General features: G+C 50.5%; 1 protein-coding gene across 2 annotated transcripts in view; it reads right to left on the reverse strand.

Moving 5' to 3' along the window:
* LOC127473831 (protocadherin alpha-C2-like) overlaps positions 1 to 18,084 on the reverse strand; it is a 110,840-nt gene that overhangs the window by 73,320 nt on the left and 19,436 nt on the right. Inside the window, exon 1 of one of the 2 annotated variants that reach the window (XM_051793932.1) lies at positions 4,060 to 6,544. The exons of the other annotated variant lie outside the window; for it this stretch is intronic. Coding sequence (XP_051649892.1) covers positions 4,060 to 6,474 — 2,415 coding nt within the window. The 5' untranslated portion in view covers positions 6,475 to 6,544. Of the gene's footprint in view, positions 1 to 4,059; positions 6,545 to 18,084 lie in introns of those variants that run through there. 2 annotated transcript variants of the gene reach the window in all.

Raw genomic sequence — 18,084 nt, forward strand, 5'->3', positions numbered from 1 at the left:
AAATGATCATTTTTGCAATTTATATTTAAATCTTTGACTTTGAATATTTAAGATTAAATGGTGACATATACAGGAAAGGACTGGACTTGACCCAAATTGTGTTTTCCTTGTTCTGTGCTTTCATACAAGAATTACTCACATCTACCCTCCCTCAGCCCAGGTCACCATTCAACCTCATCCTTCCCTGCCCATTGCTGCCTTTGCCTTTTGCTTCTCTAAATAAACTCATATTACTCTCCACGTCCCCTCAAGGCCTTGTGTCAACCTACAACTTCTGCCACTCTCCTTTCCACCACCTCCAAAAATAATACTCCAAGCCAGACATCAGACAAGCAAAGTTTCAGCCCAGCCATTTGTAGCCTTTCCAGGACTCAGTGTTCTTTTGTTCAACTTCAGAGCTGCATCCTTCTCTGCAAAAGGCAGCTGAAGTGGTCAGAAAGAGGGAGATCTACAGCAGTTTCCCTTGCTGAATTTTCTTTGATATTCGCTCCTTCTAGGATTTTCTTGGTCTGACCCCAAGAGTAACTTCTGCAGCCAAGAAATCTTCTTAAAAACTGAATTCTTGCAACGTGGGCATAAGACTGCTGGTTCTAGGCAGGGTGTCATCAGCACAGACAGGAAAAAATGGGGGAGGTGCTTTCCTCTTACATTTGACTTTGTTATGGGGGCATATTCCCCTCAGGATGAGATGCAGGGAGGGCTTGGACACATGTCTGGTCTTCACTTAAGAGAGGAAACAACTGCTGCCTGCAGCAGTTTAGCCTGGATTGCCTGCCCCTGCTCCAGAGTTAAGTGTATCCATTTTTGTCACTGGAAGTGCGTGTCACATTGCACAGAATTATTCCACTCCCATTACAGATTCACGAGAAATATTCTCCATTGCAAGGTTTGCCTCTATTTCTGGATGTAACCTAAATATTGAATGTCAAGTCACAGAGAGGTCACTACGCTCCCAATGTGGAAATATCTTACAGGCCTTTTGTGCAGCACAATGGGCAACACAAGCAAATAAAAGGGCTGCAGCAATCCATGGCTACATCACAATAATAAGTCAGTGGACCACTGCTTACTTTAGTAACCACCAGTGCCTTTGTCTCTCATACAACACACCAGCGTACCACGCTTTCCATTTATCTGCCATTTATGCCCTGTTGCAGAAAGGCACAGCAAAATACTGAAAGAGATACAATTACAGTTTACTCTACTGCTATTATGGCCATACATTGAGCTATTTTTAGCTCTAACCCAAATAAAAAATGTAAAAGCAGAAAGGGTCTCGTGCGTCTGCATATGAAAAAATCACCCAAGCCTATAGTTTAATTCAGTAGCAAAAGCAGAAAAAGAACAAAGAAGTTAACCTAAATCTTGAAAATATGTTTAATTTCTAGAATTTCATTTCACTTTTCATAAAAAAACCTTTTTCTACCCTACGTGTACTGAAAACTGAAATCACTTCCTCAATTTAAAAAAACTCAACAAAATCAGGTAAAGGCATATTTAAGTTCTGCTAAAACTGTAATTTTGAAATACCTTCCAGTGCTTTGAATTATAACTATGAAGTAGCTCCCAGCACCTTTTAAATATTTGTTGCTTTCTTTTTGTTACATTTATATTCTTTGAGAGCAATACAGCAATCTCTCCTCAAAAGCTCAAAGGGTCACATAGATTTATATTTTTATCTCCAAATAAATCAGCCTGAAAGCACTTACAGACAACATCTAAAGTTAAATTTTAATTTTTTTAACTGAAATTTCAACTGGTAAATATGCATATGTAGTTAATTCTCCAGCTGGAATGCCACTGTAATTATCAGCACCAAATTAATAATAAATAACCAGTGTTATTTTGGTTTTAAGGGTAGATGGGTTTTCAGTCTCTGCCTCTGATCCCCTGCTCAGCTCAATTACTGCAAAGCCTTTGGACTTTCCATGTAGGTCACAGCTATGGTAGCCCATCCCTGTGTATTAGGAGCCAAGGAATTAAAATTGCCAAAGATGACATCTGGGATTTTTTTTCACCCACTGCCAAAAGCTCCTTAAAAAGTGTCTCATGCTACAAGTTTAAAAATTCATCTGAATGACTGAAATACAGTGAGATGTAACAAGATACATTTCAGTTGTTCTCATTATGGAGATCAGGGATACTTTTGCATATTTATTACAATTAAGTTCTTTAATGTGTTGGTAACCTGAGTTTCCAGATCTTTTTGGGAAGAAGGAAATGAGGTGTGCCAGTTTTTGACTTTATTTATATATATATAAATGTTGTTATATAAGTTTTGCAATTATGAACTACTCTCCAGGCAAGGTTACACCCCAAGACACCATCAAGATTCTTGCAGACACCTGAGTTAAGAGATTGCCAAAAAAGGTTGTTAACTCCCTGTTACAAGGGTTCTAACTCACCCTTTTTTCAGATTCTCAAAATAATTAGTGATACCCCCGAAGAACACCAATGCATTAGGAACAGATTCTTCTTTACATACTGCCAACTGTTGTTTGCCTGGACTCCACAATTTCTTATGGAAAGACACCAATTCTTCTGCTTTTGCAAGATTTAGGTATCCCACACACCCCTCCTTGCATGGTGAGAAACCCACAACACATGCAACCCTCTGCTGCTACAGAGAACAGAACTTTCAACTGATTCTGGCTTTGATTAACCAGGTAAAACCATCATGTGTAAATCAAATAACAAATATTTCACAAAATATATTTCCTTGTCAGTGGAAAAGGTTTCAGAAAAAAAAGTGGGAGGGATGGGGCAAAAAATACAACCCACAAACCTATTTGACCCTGTCAACAGAGAAATACAGGAAGGTGTGAGAAACTAATTGGAACCTCTTCTAGAGGGGAAAACTTACAATAGTGCACTACTTTGAAATTCAAGAGTCATAAAACCAAGTGTTATATAGTTGGATATGTGTTTGATTATCCAATGAAGTTACTGAACCTACCCTTACAACCCTTCAAACAGGGACTGGGCATTTATTTACATACATTTAAAGGTACATTAAATATTTCATAAATGGAAATAAGCATAATGGTTACAGACTCGGGACAAGCTCTGATAATTGTAAACTAGGTTAAAAACAATGGCAGGAAGCAGATCATACCATGTCTGTCTAACCTGGGTTCTTACAGCTTCCTTAGAAACATCTGGAGTAGCTCTTCCCACACACAGAGTACTGGCCTGGACAGAGCCAACAGGACTTAGCTACTATTATATACACTAAGGACTTTGACAGTCTGCAGCAAAACATCTCAAAAGTTCACAAAAATACACAGATGACTCACAGTACCTATTAAAAATATATAAGAAAACTGAGTCTTGGACAACTGACAGAGCAACACCCAGCAGATGAGACCTTGTAGCCCTACACTGTGATCACAGTAAAGATTCTTTTCTCCTGCAAAGTCACCTATGATGCTACTGAGAAGAAACCAGCTTGGTCAGAGGCTCAGAAGGACATTATTTCAGATTCACAAAACCTATGGATTGCTTGGAAAGAGAGATGAGCACTACAAATCAGTTTTCCTAAAAAGGTGCTAGAACTCCCACTATTCCACCTCAGACTTACCTTGGGCATTGTAAACCAACATCTTGGCTCAGCAAACTGCTCTCCCTCAATGAAAAAGTCTCACAATGTGGGGGTGGGGATTAAAAAATTGTTAAAAAAATTAAATCACAGGCTCTACACAGTGCAGCTTAGAACCACCCATGGATTAGAAACTTGCATGGACTCTTATCATGCCCCTACCCAGCTCTCTGAAGACTTGGCTTGACTTGCAAGGTATTTAGTTTTCACTTCTGTCTGAAGGTCCTGAGTGATTGTGCGGAAAAAAACCAAATCTCTATTGTCATCCCACGACCACATATCAGACAAAGAGATCCTTGGCTTTAGGAAATGCATAAAAGAAACTGAAATTTCCTCCAGGTGTCATGAACTGACACCTGCTTTCCTACAAACACCCTCAGTACATTCTGCATGGAACAACCCAGTGCAGACACAAGGCCACGTGCCTGGGAGAAAAAAAAGAGAAAGGCAGAAGTACTTACCACGAGGACAGCACTCAACCGGTCACTCTGGACCTGCTGCACTTGGATACAGGGCCCTGGCACCTGTAACCTCGAGCCACTGGGAACGTTCCCAGCATCACCATTTGGGATGCTGCTGTTACCAGGCCCGAGACCTACAGACGCCCTGTACAAGTAGGTGTGAGTGAGTTTACCCACGCCAGTGACCTCCAGCATGTCCGGTGGGAGGTGGGAGCCGGGCAGCATGTGCACACTGTAGCAATACTTTTTATAATCATCAGCTGGGCAGCAGCAGCCACAGCAGCAGCAAGTCCGGCAGCGGCACAGCCGCACGGCGGCGAGGAAGAGGAGGAACGCCGCGAAGACGAAGGAGACACAGGCGAGGGAAATGATCAAGTAGACGTTCGTAGCGTTGAGCAGCGGCACCCGTTCCCCGCTGTCATCGAAGTCGGGCAGTGCCTGGGGCAGGGTGTCGGCCAGCAGGATGCCCACGGTCACGGTGGAGGAGAGCGGAGGGTCCCCGTGGTCCCGCACCACCACAACCACCTTGTGCTTGAGGAAGTCGGTGGAGCGCATGGAGCGCGTGGTGCGCAGCTCGCCCGTGTGCGAGGACAGCTGGAACAGGGTGGAGTCAGAGGCCTGGGCCAGGTGATAGGAAAGCCAAGCGTTCTGAGCGTTGTCCTCGTCATCCGCCACCACTTTGGTCACCAGGTAGTCCTCGTCAGCCAGGCGGGGCACAACCTCCACGGCTATGGAGCCGTTCTGGCTGGTGGGGTACAGGATGGCTGGGGCGTTGTCATTCTGGTCTGAGATGTAAACATTCACTGTTATGGCAGCACTCAAGGCCGGTGACCCGTTGTCCTTGGCTTCCACTTGGAAATAGAAGCTCTTAAGCTGCTCAAAGTCAAAGGCACGTTTTGCATAGATGCTCCCATTGGCCAAGTTCACAGACAGAAAGCTGGTCAGGGCACTGCCTGCAACTGTGGAATTCCTGAGCATGTAAGAAACCCGTCCATTCTCCCCTATATCAGGGTCAGATGCCGAGACCTGGTAGATAAAAGCACCGAGTGGATTGTTCTCCTCCACAAACACATCAAATGCGTCAGCACTGAAGACAGGAGGGTTATCATTCACATCAGAAATCTGCACCCAAACAGTCTTCTGAGTGGTGATGGGTGGAGAACCCAAGTCTGTGGCAGTAATGGTGATGTTGTACTCACTGATCAGTTCTCGGTCCAGAGCCTCACTGGTGACAAGCCTGTAGTAGTTTTGAAGGGAAGGCTTTAACTGGAAGGGAAGGTTGTCAGGGATCTGGCAGGTTACTTTCCCATTCTCCCCAGGGTCCTTATCCAAAATACTCAGCAGAGCTATCACCGTGCCAGGAACAGCATCCTCAGGAATGGGACTGGAAAGGGATGTAATTGTAATCTCTGGGCCGTGATTGTTCACATCAGTGATTTCCACCAGCAGCTTAGCTGTGCTGGACATGCCAAATGCCCCATTATCCCTTGCCTCAATAAGCATCTCGAGAAGGGGTCTCTGAACAGCTAAAACGCCATTGACTGTCACCTCCCCGGTGTGGGGGTGAATTAAGAACATGCGCTGTAAGTCAGCAGAAGTCGTATTGCTAAATGAATACCTGATCTCTCCATTTGGACCTTCATCCAAGTCCGTGGCGTGCACTTGGACTACCAAAGTGCCACTGGGGGAGTTTTCCAAGATACTCGCCCTGTAGACCGAGTGCTCAAATTCTGGTGCATTGTCATTGGTGTCCAGCACAGTCACAATTACCGGGACATCACCGGACTTTGGAGGGTTCCCACCATCTTTGGCTGTAAGCACAAGTCTGTGAGTGGCTTGCTGCTCCCTGTCTAAGGCTTTCTTCAGCACCAGTTCAGGATATTTACTCCCGTCCCCGCGTATCTGCATTTCCAAATGGAAATGTTCGTCGGGGCTCAGAGTATAATTCTGGACACCGTTAGCACCTTCGTCAAGATCTTGGGCATTGGGGAGTGTAAACCGTGCCCCAGGTGACAGGAACTCAGGCACACTTATATGATATTCACTTAAGGGAAAGCTGGGGGAGTTGTCATTTATGTCCAAGACTTTAAATTCCATCCTATAAAGCTCTAGAGGGTTTTCTAACACGAGTTCATAATTCAGGAGACAGACAGACTTTAATTCACAAAGCTGCTCTCTGTCTATGGGCTCGTTAACAGTCAAAGCCCCCGTGCTGGCATTTATATTAAAATATTGCTTACTTGAACCGGTGATCATGCGAAATTTCCGAGCTGAAAGTGTAGCTGCATCTATTCCTAAATCCTTCGCTATGTTCCCAACAGACGCTCCACGCTCTGTCTCCTCGGCGATGGAATACACTATTTGCCCGTCCGCGGCGCAGCAAATAAGGCAGAAGACCATTAAATAGCCCCGCATGCTTCCTCCCCTGGCTCAGCTCCCCGCAGACCGGCTCAGCAGGAACATAATCCAGAATTTCAGCAAACACACCCCACCCCCCCCCCCAAGTTCCCGGCGGGAGGCGGCGAAGGCGAGAAGTTCTCTGCGGGCGCGGGAGGCTCCGCGGCGGCTCCGCTCCCCCCCCGCGCCGGGCCGGCGGCTGCCGTGCGGGGAGCGGCGGCAGCTCCGCAGCGCTGCGCCCGCCGCTCGCTGTGCCCGGCGCGCCGGCCCCGCTCCGTTCTTAGACGGGCGGCGGCGGCGACGCCACCCAGAGGCCGCGGCGACACCTGCGACACCGGGGGAAGGGGCCGCGCTCCCCCCGCCGCCGCTGTCCCGCCGGCCGGCGGCTGCTCCTCCTCCTCCTCCCCCCCACTCCTCTTCCTTCCCCTGCTTTTTAACGCCCCGACGGAGACGCGGGTGAGGGGAGCAGGGGGAGTGGGGGGTCGTCCGAGCCCCCGAGTGCGCGTCATGGATGTGTTTCCGTGAAGAGATGCAGAGCAGACCCCCCCCGCCCCGTCCTCCCTCGCTGCGGTCCTTGCGGGAGAGGCAGCGAGAGGATGCGCTGTCAGAGCACCGCGCTGGAAGGGAAAGGCGGATGAGAAGTGACAGGCATCGGCTAAACATGGGTCAACACAGCCCAGGCACGCTCCGGCTGAGCACAACATTTCCCAGAGGGGTTCTAAGAGCACAATTAAAGGAGGCAGTCGACTCTACCCCTGTTAAACTTCAGGAGGAAAAAAAAAGAAAAAAAGGAGAGAGGGTGAGGAGAAAAAAGAAAAAAAAAAAGGAAAAAGTCTCTTTCCTGCTTCACCTTCTGGACAAGGTAAATTAACACGGATTATAGGAGAGAAAGATCTCTGCTGTGACAGTCAAATCACCCCCAGCCACGGACGAGCTCCCATCCAGCCCACCAAAGCAGGATGAGGATGGCTCGGGTGGCGGGGGGAAATGGGAGGCTGCAGCAATCTTTACTTGTAAAGAAGTAAATATCGGTGCCAGAGAGATCTTGCACTTAGGGCATGCCCAGGAATTGGGAGGAAGGATGAGCTGATACCACACAGAGACTGCAGATCATGAGTGGGACAAAAAAAAATAACATCAAAGCTCTCTGCTCCCCCGACTTTCCGCATGCAGGGCACGGTTCCCAACTACCCCCCAACGCAGGTGGCAGAAGGCAGAAAATATTTCCAAATATCCTCCTGGAATGATTTTAAGCAGCAGCTTATACAGATGGGCCCCAAGCCCTGGCAGCACCTCCAACCTCCTCTGTTTCCAGCTTCCTTCTGAGCGCGGAAAAGCAAGAGGCTATAAATGTGTGACAAGGACAGATCTTAACCCTTTCACGGTGTTTCTTTATGCAGCTGAGCATTGCCGGGCAAGTGAAACAGAACACTTCAATTACACATAGCATCAAAACCTTTCAAAGCAGGAGAAAATCTGGAGCACGGCCAAAAGCTGTACATTAAATTTAAAAAAAAAAAAATCAATACATCTGTTTGCATCTTCACAACTCAGCAAAAACCTCCCAGTCAGGTTCCTATCCTGCCCACACTGAAGCAAGGCTTGGTCAGCTCCAGCATAACCGTCTGTGGATATTATAACTTTTAACTCCAGTAGGTTCTGGCAGTACCTGAATGTTGCATTTTATTTCCACTGCACTGATGTTACAACACCCCTTACAGCTCCAGGGGAAGCCTTTGCAGGGGGAGGAGAGGGAGGAAGGGGGGGGCCGGGTGCTGAGATTTGGAGCTGCAGGGCTGCTGTGCATCCACACAGGTCACAAATTTGTTCAAAAACCATTGCACACAGTATACAATGTAAGTACTCATGGTATGCTGTTTAACCCCTTTTTTTTCCTGATTGCTGACTGCAGAAACCCCCAATTCCCACCTAGTCACCACAGAATTGTCATCCAGACTCTCCCCACACCAAATCTGCCCTAAATTCCTCTTCTGCCAAGATATGATACCATCTACAATACCTGAAAAGTTTCTGGGTTTACTGCTGTGCAGTGAAGCAGTCATTATAAACGCCCTGAATCAATGCAATAACACCTAAAAAAGTCATAGGAAAGACTGATATATTTCCCTTAACATTGTCTTGCAGCAAGAATAAATCCATCTGTCCAGAAAGGCCAGGACAGCCACATGGTGATACCTCAGGTGCACACAGAGATAAAACACACAGCCTCCACTCACCCATCAGTCACTCGGTTTACAGTGAAGAAACACAACAATTTTGGGCCCAACATCCTCGTTTTGAACAGACAAACCCCCTCAAAGGCAGATTTTCCTCAAGTGTAATATCAGAACGACAAGCTGTTGTTATGCATATTGGTACCCAAAATACCAGCAGTGCTGGCAGAAACTGATTAATGAATGCCCAAAAATCAAAGTAATTGCACATTTACTTCTTTCCAAGGTGTACTCACCTTCCGAGAAGTATCTGGCAGCCTACAACGATACCAGTCTTTATTCTATTCATTTACTACTCATTAACCATGAAATAAATTCTTCATCTTTCTGCTACATCTCTAAGTTCACAGCATTGCCCAATGCTGTTTACAGGGCTCCAAGAGAGCCTTCAATTTGCTTTGGTTTCAACAACGTTTTTAAAGCTTACCACCCTGCTTTAGTATTTTGGCATCCCTTGTCCTCTTGTCCTTTTCCACTGTGGACAGCAATGTGTGAGGCAGCTTCACTGACCAGAACAACTCCCACTCCATCTCAAAATGCAGATCCCACCACACTGCCTTCCCAATCCAGCATGGGTGACTGCCTGATCCACCCACCGCTCAGGTAGGCAGGTCTGGATCACAGCCAAGATCCAGTGCTTAGTAATACTAAATATCCAGGGCCAGTTACACTGCAGACACTCCTGCCAAGAAGGGAGTAACACTGTTGTGCCCCGGGCACAGAATCCAGCCTTGCCCTCTGTGCAAAGCCACTGCTTTGCTCAACAGAATCCCAAGGGATGTTCCTCCCTGCCTGTTCGAGCTTTCCCTTCCACATTCAGCTGCCCCGATGGTCTCAAAGGTGCCTTTACACTCAGTTTCTCTACTCACACTCTTTTTGGGCTGCCTTTCCACCTAACTCTTCTTTTCAAGGTCTCCAATCTCACAGGGCTCCTCTCCATCTCAAGTCACTTAACCTAATTACGATCTTTTGTTGTATTAATGTACTCAGTTGCATTCAACGACTTTAATGTAGACACTTCTCTTGTAATCAGAGTGGATAATGCAAACCCTGTTTAAAACTCCCCGTCTCTGACCTCACGTGTGCCATCATTTTGCCATATCCAAAATATTCCCTATTCCCTTCCCTGGGGTTGACCGATTCTTAAAGCCAGTGTGACACGACTCACTAAGGAATTCAGCTTTCTCTGATCCCAAGAGCGTGGTCCTGGACCTCTGAGGTCTCATTCACTGCTACACGACCCCTCATCGTGTCTCACACCCCGATGTGTTCATAGAGCTCTTCCTCCACCCGACAGGCAGCCGCAGTGCTACACTTACACCACCTCAGAGCCCTGAACATCTTTTACGTGTTCTTTCTCCCTCCCCATCTCCCATTTTCAGCCAATCCGCCCCTTTTCCTGCAATAAGACATCACTAGTCCAGCCCTGTATGTTGTGCTCGGATCAACGGTGGCTGCCAGAAAGAACTATTAAGACAGCAAAGGCAAAAATCTAGAGGCGAATAGTAAAACCGGGTCACGTCGGGGCTGTGGAGCACACGGCCGCCCAACACGAAGGGACACTCGTGTTTGAACGTCATCCTTACGTCGGAGATGATTTTAAGGCGCAGTTTCCGCGGGGAATCCGTCAGAGGCGGTGCCTTCGAGGGAGGTTTGCAGGACACGTCCCGCTCGGTACCGGGACTTGGGAAAATCCCAAGGACGCCCGTTGATACTGAATTAGGACACTGCGCTTCTGCTGAAGACGGCAGAAGAGGCTGAATCCGTTCGGGGGAGCAGACGGAGCGACAGCCCTGCGGTTTTTCCTCCGAGGGGAACCGATGGCCGCAGCAGCTGTCCCCGGACCCACCGGCAGCCCCTGCTCTCATCTCCGCCTGGAAGATGAGAGCTCGCACAGCGATGGGAGCCCGACAGTAAATAGGGTCTGCCCACGGACTGAGGACGCTCGCAGTTATTCCTCAGACTGAGCCCAAATCGCAAGCGCGGAGCCACTGAAGCAAGTGCAGGGACCTCGCTACCGCCTCTCACATGGGGACAGACACGAGAGGAAAGACGGGGGTACCGCGGCGACCCGAAACACCGGGCTCCTCCCGATCGGGAGGTGTGGCAGGCAGTCCACGCTGTCGCCCGTGGGAGTCCCTCTCTGCCACTCGGAGCTCTCTTTCAGCCCCGCGCTTCTCCCGGTAGACGGGACGGACGGAATTGTGGGCAGCATCGCCAGGCTGACCCGCTCTTTTCCCGGCAGCTCCGAGCCCCTCTCCGCCAAGGCAGGCCGTGCCTGCCGGCAAAGTGGGCGGAGATGTCAGGATGCCCTTCAAAAAGCCACGGGAGCTCGCAGCTGCTCCGCGGGGACAACGGGAGCGGAGATGACTTTTAGCCATCCGGAGCCTGGGAGAACAATCTCGTAGGCAGAGGATTTCTAGAATTCAGCGAACTCTACGAAAATCCTCATTACACATATCAAGCCGCAGAAATACGGACTCACAACGTGCTATTCAGTGTATCGCAGGCAAGAACTTGTCTCTCTAACGCGAGGGCACAGATCAGTCGAGTGACTCCCAGTCAGAGACCACCGGACTTGGCGGCAGATACCGGGAAGGAATGGTCTAGTCCTGCTCGTGCGGCGGAGCAGCTCCGAGCCGAGCACGCGGTGTCTGCAGCAACTCCTCCGGCAGCCTGTAAAACCATCAGTTCTGAGGCTGCAAAACAACCTCCGGCCACCACGGCGGGCGAGCGCTGCAGCCGCTGCTCCTCCGCCTCTCCCGCCTCCCGGAGCCGCCCGGGGAAGCGCTCGGCAGCGCTCCCGAGCCGTGCGTCGGCTGCCAGGACTGCAGTGTGCCCGGTAACGTCGCTGTTAATCAGCATCACTCTCCAAAACAATGTGCGGCGGGAAGAAGAGACTGGGCTTGCAGCGACTGACAACCCTGCGCGAAATTGGTATCGTTTATTCAAGGCACTGCTGGATATTCTAGAGCTTTCTGTTAACGACTCCTGCCCAGACTACGCCACGAAGCAAAAGCATCCACGAGCTGTTTCTAAAGTTGAGCTTGCTTTCTGTTTCTAAAAGAAATACTGAAATATTTCCTGACAGTGTGCGTCCATAATAAACCCCGATAAGATCTTCAATTCAATACCGCAGTCGGAGAAACCAAGAGGAACCGAAGGGAAACCAAATCCTTCCCTGCCCAAACAATCAGCATTAAGAGATTCCACATCACCCTTAGTCATAACCCGAGGAAACCAGTCGCCTCCCACTTCGGTGGGCAAATGCTGATTTTCCATCCTCTTCTACAGAATGAGTTAAATCTGCTTATAAACTTAACTAGTTTTTCCTTTAGAAGATCGAGGTTTGCTGCGAACCATCACATGGTCCTGCCTTCCATCACATTCAAGTGAATAAACGAAAGAAATTGGCAGTTCTGTAGCACTGGGATAAACCTCACTACTCACAAATGAAGACAGTTCACCGCATACTTAAGAGGTGATGACTCAGTCCCCTTAAGCACATCAGCCACTGGCCACGATCAAAGAAGGCTAAATAAACAATCCCCAGCAAATACAGAAAGAACTCAAAGGCGGTACTAAGAGATCTAAAACAGGTGTGAGAAGGAAAGAGGAAATCGTGGGACACATTCAAACACTTTTCTGTGATCAACGGGAGAGAACCCACTCCTACGATACTTCTCAAAAAGGATATGAAGTTTTCAGCTTTCGTTGCTGTTTTTGGTGCATCTATAAACGCCATCCTTGTAACAGAAACAATGGCAGAAACAACGATCTGACATTTTATTTCTCTAGTCCATGTCCTTCGTCTGAAGAGCTTCTGTTAGTTCAAAACCCAACAAAGTATATGTTGTCAAGATATACGTACTGCGTTAAAGATATCACTGTCTTAAAAATATGGTGGTATCCAAACGGGAATCTTTGGTGAATTAAACTCGTAACACGAAATTATATAAAAGTCCTGCTTGTTATTACCCTGACAGCTTTGCAGACTTGGTTTTATAAGCTATAGGGAAAATTAAATCCGATAGAAGACATCTTCACTTTTCCCCGTAAATGTGTTCATTTTCTAACACTGAACAAGAAACACTAAACGGGACCCTAACGTCTCATCTCAAAGAGTGCTTTGAATCTGGTCTAGATGAGAACAGGGTCGACTCAGTGCCAGCAGCGCATGGACAAGATCACCTGCCTCGATAACGGTGTTCTAACAACCCAGTAATTCAGCAAGTACTCTCCACGCAGGGTTACTGAGAGAAACAGTATCGAATGTGTGTTCCCTTGCTTTTTCTGCTCTGCTGCTGGGAGAACCAAAATTTTTCAATCTACCATCCCTGGACCGTTCAACACCATAGAAACCCTCCCCTATAATTTTCCCTTAAACGCTCTTCCTGCCTCTCTCCGCTCACACCAAATGCGGACTGTACTTTCCACAGCACGTTTCTGGGACGGACAGGGTAGAAGAAACGCCACATCACTACAAAACATTAGGATCAGGTCATGTGGAAAGGTCGGGGAGCACCCCCTCCCTCAAAGAGTTTTCCATTTTTTCATAAAGCAGCCTGTTTTTCACTCCACTCCCCCACCGCACATTTTCACCGGATTTCCAGACACAGACCAGTACTCACGACCTCGACCAACATTTCTTTCCCTCGCTCCAGCCCAAATTTATCCCCTCATGTATTTCAGCTTCGTAGGAGCGGCTTCTGAACAAATAAGCCCACGAGTGAGTCGACGCGCATGTAAACACAATATTAATCAAACCAAGAGTAACCACACCTCCTTCAAGAATAGCTGCATTCAGCCTGAGGGAACATCCAAACGCCTCGGCAATTCCGGGGGGTTCACAGGTTGAAACACAATTAAAACAGGGAAACAAAATATCCGCTAACTCCCACCACTGCTATTTGACACCAAGTCGAGGGTAACAAAAAAAAATACAACAAATATGATTAAAGAAAACGTCCTACGAAAGATTAAAAAAAAAAAAAAAGAAGAGACGGTATGAAAATTTTGAAATTTTGAGAGGCCTTCAGGTAATCAAATAATGACATTTCAAAAGGCGAACACGCATGTCTAACGTGAATTATCAAGCCTACATTCAACACCACCACAAAGCTAAGACTTCGTCTTAAATATTTAACGGCAGAAAAGGTGTTTAAATGCACCGAAGATCCAGGAAAATTGTCACGTAAATAGAACAACCCAAGAGAGAAGAACTAAAATACAAGATGGCGAAGACGCTTACCACGATTGAAGTAAGAGGAGAAAGAGATGGCCCCGTCCCAGCAGAACCGTTTTCTGAAGCGGGACCGGGCGGCGGCGGGAAGTTGGGGCTGAAAACCATCAGGTCGCTCTTGGCCGCGCCGTCCGCCACGCACAGGCTCCGGCTGTGGCGCTGCGAGTACGACCAGCTGCCCACTTCGCTGGCGCACACCAGCGTCGTGGGCCCGGGCCCCGACAGCACGGCCGCCCGCGGCGCCCAGCGCGACGCCCCGTACAGCACCACGGCCAGCAGGAACAGGCTCGACACGCCGCAGATCGCCACCACCAGCCACACGTTCGTCGCCGCCGCCGCCGCCGACGCCGGCCCAGAGCCGCTCTCGCCGCCCGACAACGAGCGCGCCAGCAGCGACGACGAGCCCGCCGCCGCCGCCAGCGCCGCCTCGCCGCCCTCCACCAGCGACACGCTCAGCGTCGCCGTGGCCGAGCGCGCCGGCTCGCCGTGGTCCCGCACCACGATCACCAGCCTCTGCCGCGGCCCGTCCGCCTCCTCCAGCGCCCGCGCCGTGCTCACCTCGCCGCTGTACAGCCCCACGCGGAACAAGGCGCTCTTGCCCCGCGGCTCCCACAGCTCGTAGCGCAGCCACGCGTTGTAGCCCGAGTCCGCGTCCACCGCCCGGATCTTCGCCACCACCTGACCCGACGGCGAACCCCACGACGCCCACGCCCACAGCGTCCCCGCCTCCCCCGACACCGACCCGGCCTCCGCCCCGCCGCCCGACGCCGACAGCAGCGCCGGCGCGTTGTCGTTCTCGTCCACCACGAACAGCTGCACCGTCGCGTTGCCGCACAGCGACGGCTCCCCCGCGTCCACCGCACGCACCTCGAACTGCAGTACCTGCACCTCCTCGTAGTCCAGCGCCCGCAGCGCCCGCAACACACCGCTCTCCGCCTCCACCGACACGTAGCTCGACGCCGCAACACCCCCCACCGAACCCGACCCCCACGACCCCGACCCCCCGCCCAACGCGCCCTCCCACAACGAGTAGCTCACGCGCCCGTTGCCCGCCTCGTCCGGGTCCCGCGCCCACAGCCGCGCCAGCTCCGCGCCCGCCAAGTTGTTCTCCCGCGCCAGCACCGTGTACACCGCCTGCGCGAACGACGGCGCGTTGTCGTTCACGTCCGACACCGGCACACGCAGCCCAACGCGGCCGCCCAGCGACGGAGAACCGCCGTCCTCCGCACGCACCTCCACCTCGTACTCCGACACCCGCTCCCGGTCCAGCCACTCCCGCAGCACCAGCGAGTACGACCCCGACAACGTCGCCTCCAGAACGAACGGACCCGACGGCCACACCCAGCACCGCACACGACCGTTCGACCCCGAGTCCCGGTCCCTCACGCTCAGCAGGGCCACCACCGTCCCCAGCGACGCGTCTTCGGGCACCGGCACCGACAGCGACGTCACCCGCACCTCCGGCGCGTTGTCGTTCACGTCCAGCACTTCCACCACCACCTTGCAGTGACCCGACAGTGGCGGGGAGCCTTTGTCTCTTGCTTCTACGGGGATCTCGTAACTATCCTTTTCTTCGTAGTCTATCTTGCCTTGAAGTCTGATTTCTCCTTTGTTTTCGTCTATAGTGAACATTTCCTTAACTTCTGTGGTGACATGTCTACTAAATAAATATACAATATCGCTGTTGGACCCTTCGTCCGGATCCATGGCACTAAGTGTGATTATTAGAGTCCCGAGCTCTGAACCCTCCAAGATTTTAACTTTATAGACAGATTGGTTGAACTGCGGCGCGTTGTCGTTCGCATCCAGCACCGAGATCACCAGTTCCATCGTCCCTGTCAGAGACGGCCGGCCCCCGTCACTCGCCGTCAGCAACAACCGGTGCACAGGCATCGTCTCACGGTCCAGAGATTTTGTTAAAATAAGACCCAAAGACGCGCTCTGGTCATTATCCCCCTGATGATCAAGACTGAAGTGTTCGCTAGGGCTGAGTGTATAGGAGAGCCGAGCGTTCGCTCCAATATCCGCATCAGATGCGCCCTCCAGCGGGAAACGAGACCCAGGGAGAGATGATTCGGCGATGTTAAGGGCTTCTTCGATGGCACGGAAAATCGGGGCATTGTCATTAATGTCGGTGACCTCCAGCTCCACGTGGAAGACGCGCAGCGGCCGCTCCACCAGCACCTCCAGCCGCAGCGCGCACGGCGCGCTCTTGCCGCACAGCTCCTCCCGGTCCAGCCGCGAGCTCACCACCAGCGCCCCGCTCGCCCCGCTCACCTCCACGCTCGCCCGACGGCCCCCAGGCACCAGCCGCAGCCGCCGCGCCTCCGCCTCGCCCGCCTCCAGACCCATGTCCTGCGCCACACGGCCCACCACCGTCCCGGCCTTGGCTTCCTCCGGCACCGAGTACCGCACCTGCCCCGAGCACAGCGCCCACGCCGCCTGCACCGCCACCACCCGCAACACCGCACCCCACACACGCTCGCCCATCGCTGCCGCCTTCGGTCCCCTCCCTGGCCCTGCCTAGCTCTCCGCCGCCCCCCACATGGCCTTGCTAATATCTCCCCGGTAGGAGCGGGACGCCGCTCCGCTCTCCCGTTGCCGCGCCCGGAGCGATTCGCCGCATCCTTCCTCCCGCTGACGGCACCGTGACAGCGGCTCGGGGAGGAGCTGCCGCCCTCCCGTGTCTCACGGCGCCTTCGCGGCCAACAGCGGCATCTGGTGTCCGACCGCGGCTCCTTCCGTGGGCAGCCGCCTCCTGCCCACCTCCCGTTGCCGCTGCGGCTCCGTGCGGGGACGGACCGGCCGTGGCTCCGCCCGCTCGGCCGACGAGCTCCGAGATTTCCCTGCAGAACATTTCCCTTCCTTCAAAGCGGTAAAAATTGCTTCTTCTCTTCTCCTCTTCCTCTTCTCTTTCTCTTCTTCTCTCCTCTTTCTCTTCACCTTCCTAAAGGCACTTAAATTGATATGTACATCAGCCAAAATGTACATTAAACACCTATATCAACCCAGGAACCACACCTAGGAAGATCTTCAGTGAATAAAGCCTACCCCGCTTCTGGTCTCATGTTCCCCATGCATTGCTGAGGAGGCATAACTCAATTTCATCATTAATGTTTTCTTCTTGAAGGTATTTCAGCTATTTCCTCTGCAGAAGAAGACTTTATCCTCGATCTTCCTTCTGTAAAAGTACGCTGGTGTTCAGAACACAAAAATTCTCGTGGAATTTATCTGGGTCTAGTGCAGAGACGCTAAAACCAAATTGAAATTGCTTACCTTTTCCTGGCTCTGTGAGATGGATGTAGGTGAGGAATCCCACACACTCTCCTTGGTTTTCATACAATAAATCATAGGGTGAGACCATGATATTAGAAAAAAATCCACCTGCATCTGTCCACAACAGAATGGTTTTGCCTTTTGAAGTATAGGCCCAACAAAGTAAACCATCACTGCACACAAATTGCAAAGACTTTCAACTGCACAAGTGACTCTCTAACTCTGTCTAAACGCAACACACAGAGCAGAAATCCTCTCGGAAGGGTGAAATACCTCAGGGAACCTGAGTTCTCTCATCTTTGTATGTCCCAGGAAAAAATTTTCTGTAAGTTTTATCCCTCACTTGTAGCTGCACAATGAAGGACAAGTTCTTTGTTACCTTTAGGCAGACAGCAGTAAGGCAAAACAATGTGTCCATTACCAACGGAGATGAACAGGACACAGGACAGTCATCCAGGCATGATATAAGTGAAGACAACACCACAGTGCTGCACCACGGTTCTGGCAAGGTGCAGTTCATCTTATGACACGTTCCCAGGCTCCCACCTCACCCACTGACATAAGTACATCAGGTCGTTTTCCCTACAGATCTACAGACACTTTCTGCTACCCTTCCCCCAGGCTGGGCAGTAACTTGGAACAGATTAGTTCACACAGTTGTGAGTTGCTGGTTCTACCACAGAAGAATCAATGATGCAACAAGAGGAAAAACAAAACAAAACAAAAAACCCAAAACAAAACTGACCCCACACACACATACCAAACACTAAAAAAGTCCCCTCAATAGGTCATTTTTAATTACACCTGTTGCTCTCCTAACAGTTGCCTTGACTTATTTCTAGGTCTCCATTGTCAGGGCTGTGTTCAAGGATCACT

This window comes from Manacus candei, unplaced genomic scaffold, assembly GCF_025592945.1.
Source record: "Manacus candei isolate 608988 ecotype Guabito, Panama unplaced genomic scaffold, ASM2559294v1 h1tg000037l, whole genome shotgun sequence".
Taxonomy (NCBI): Eukaryota; Metazoa; Chordata; class Aves; order Passeriformes; family Pipridae; genus Manacus; species Manacus candei.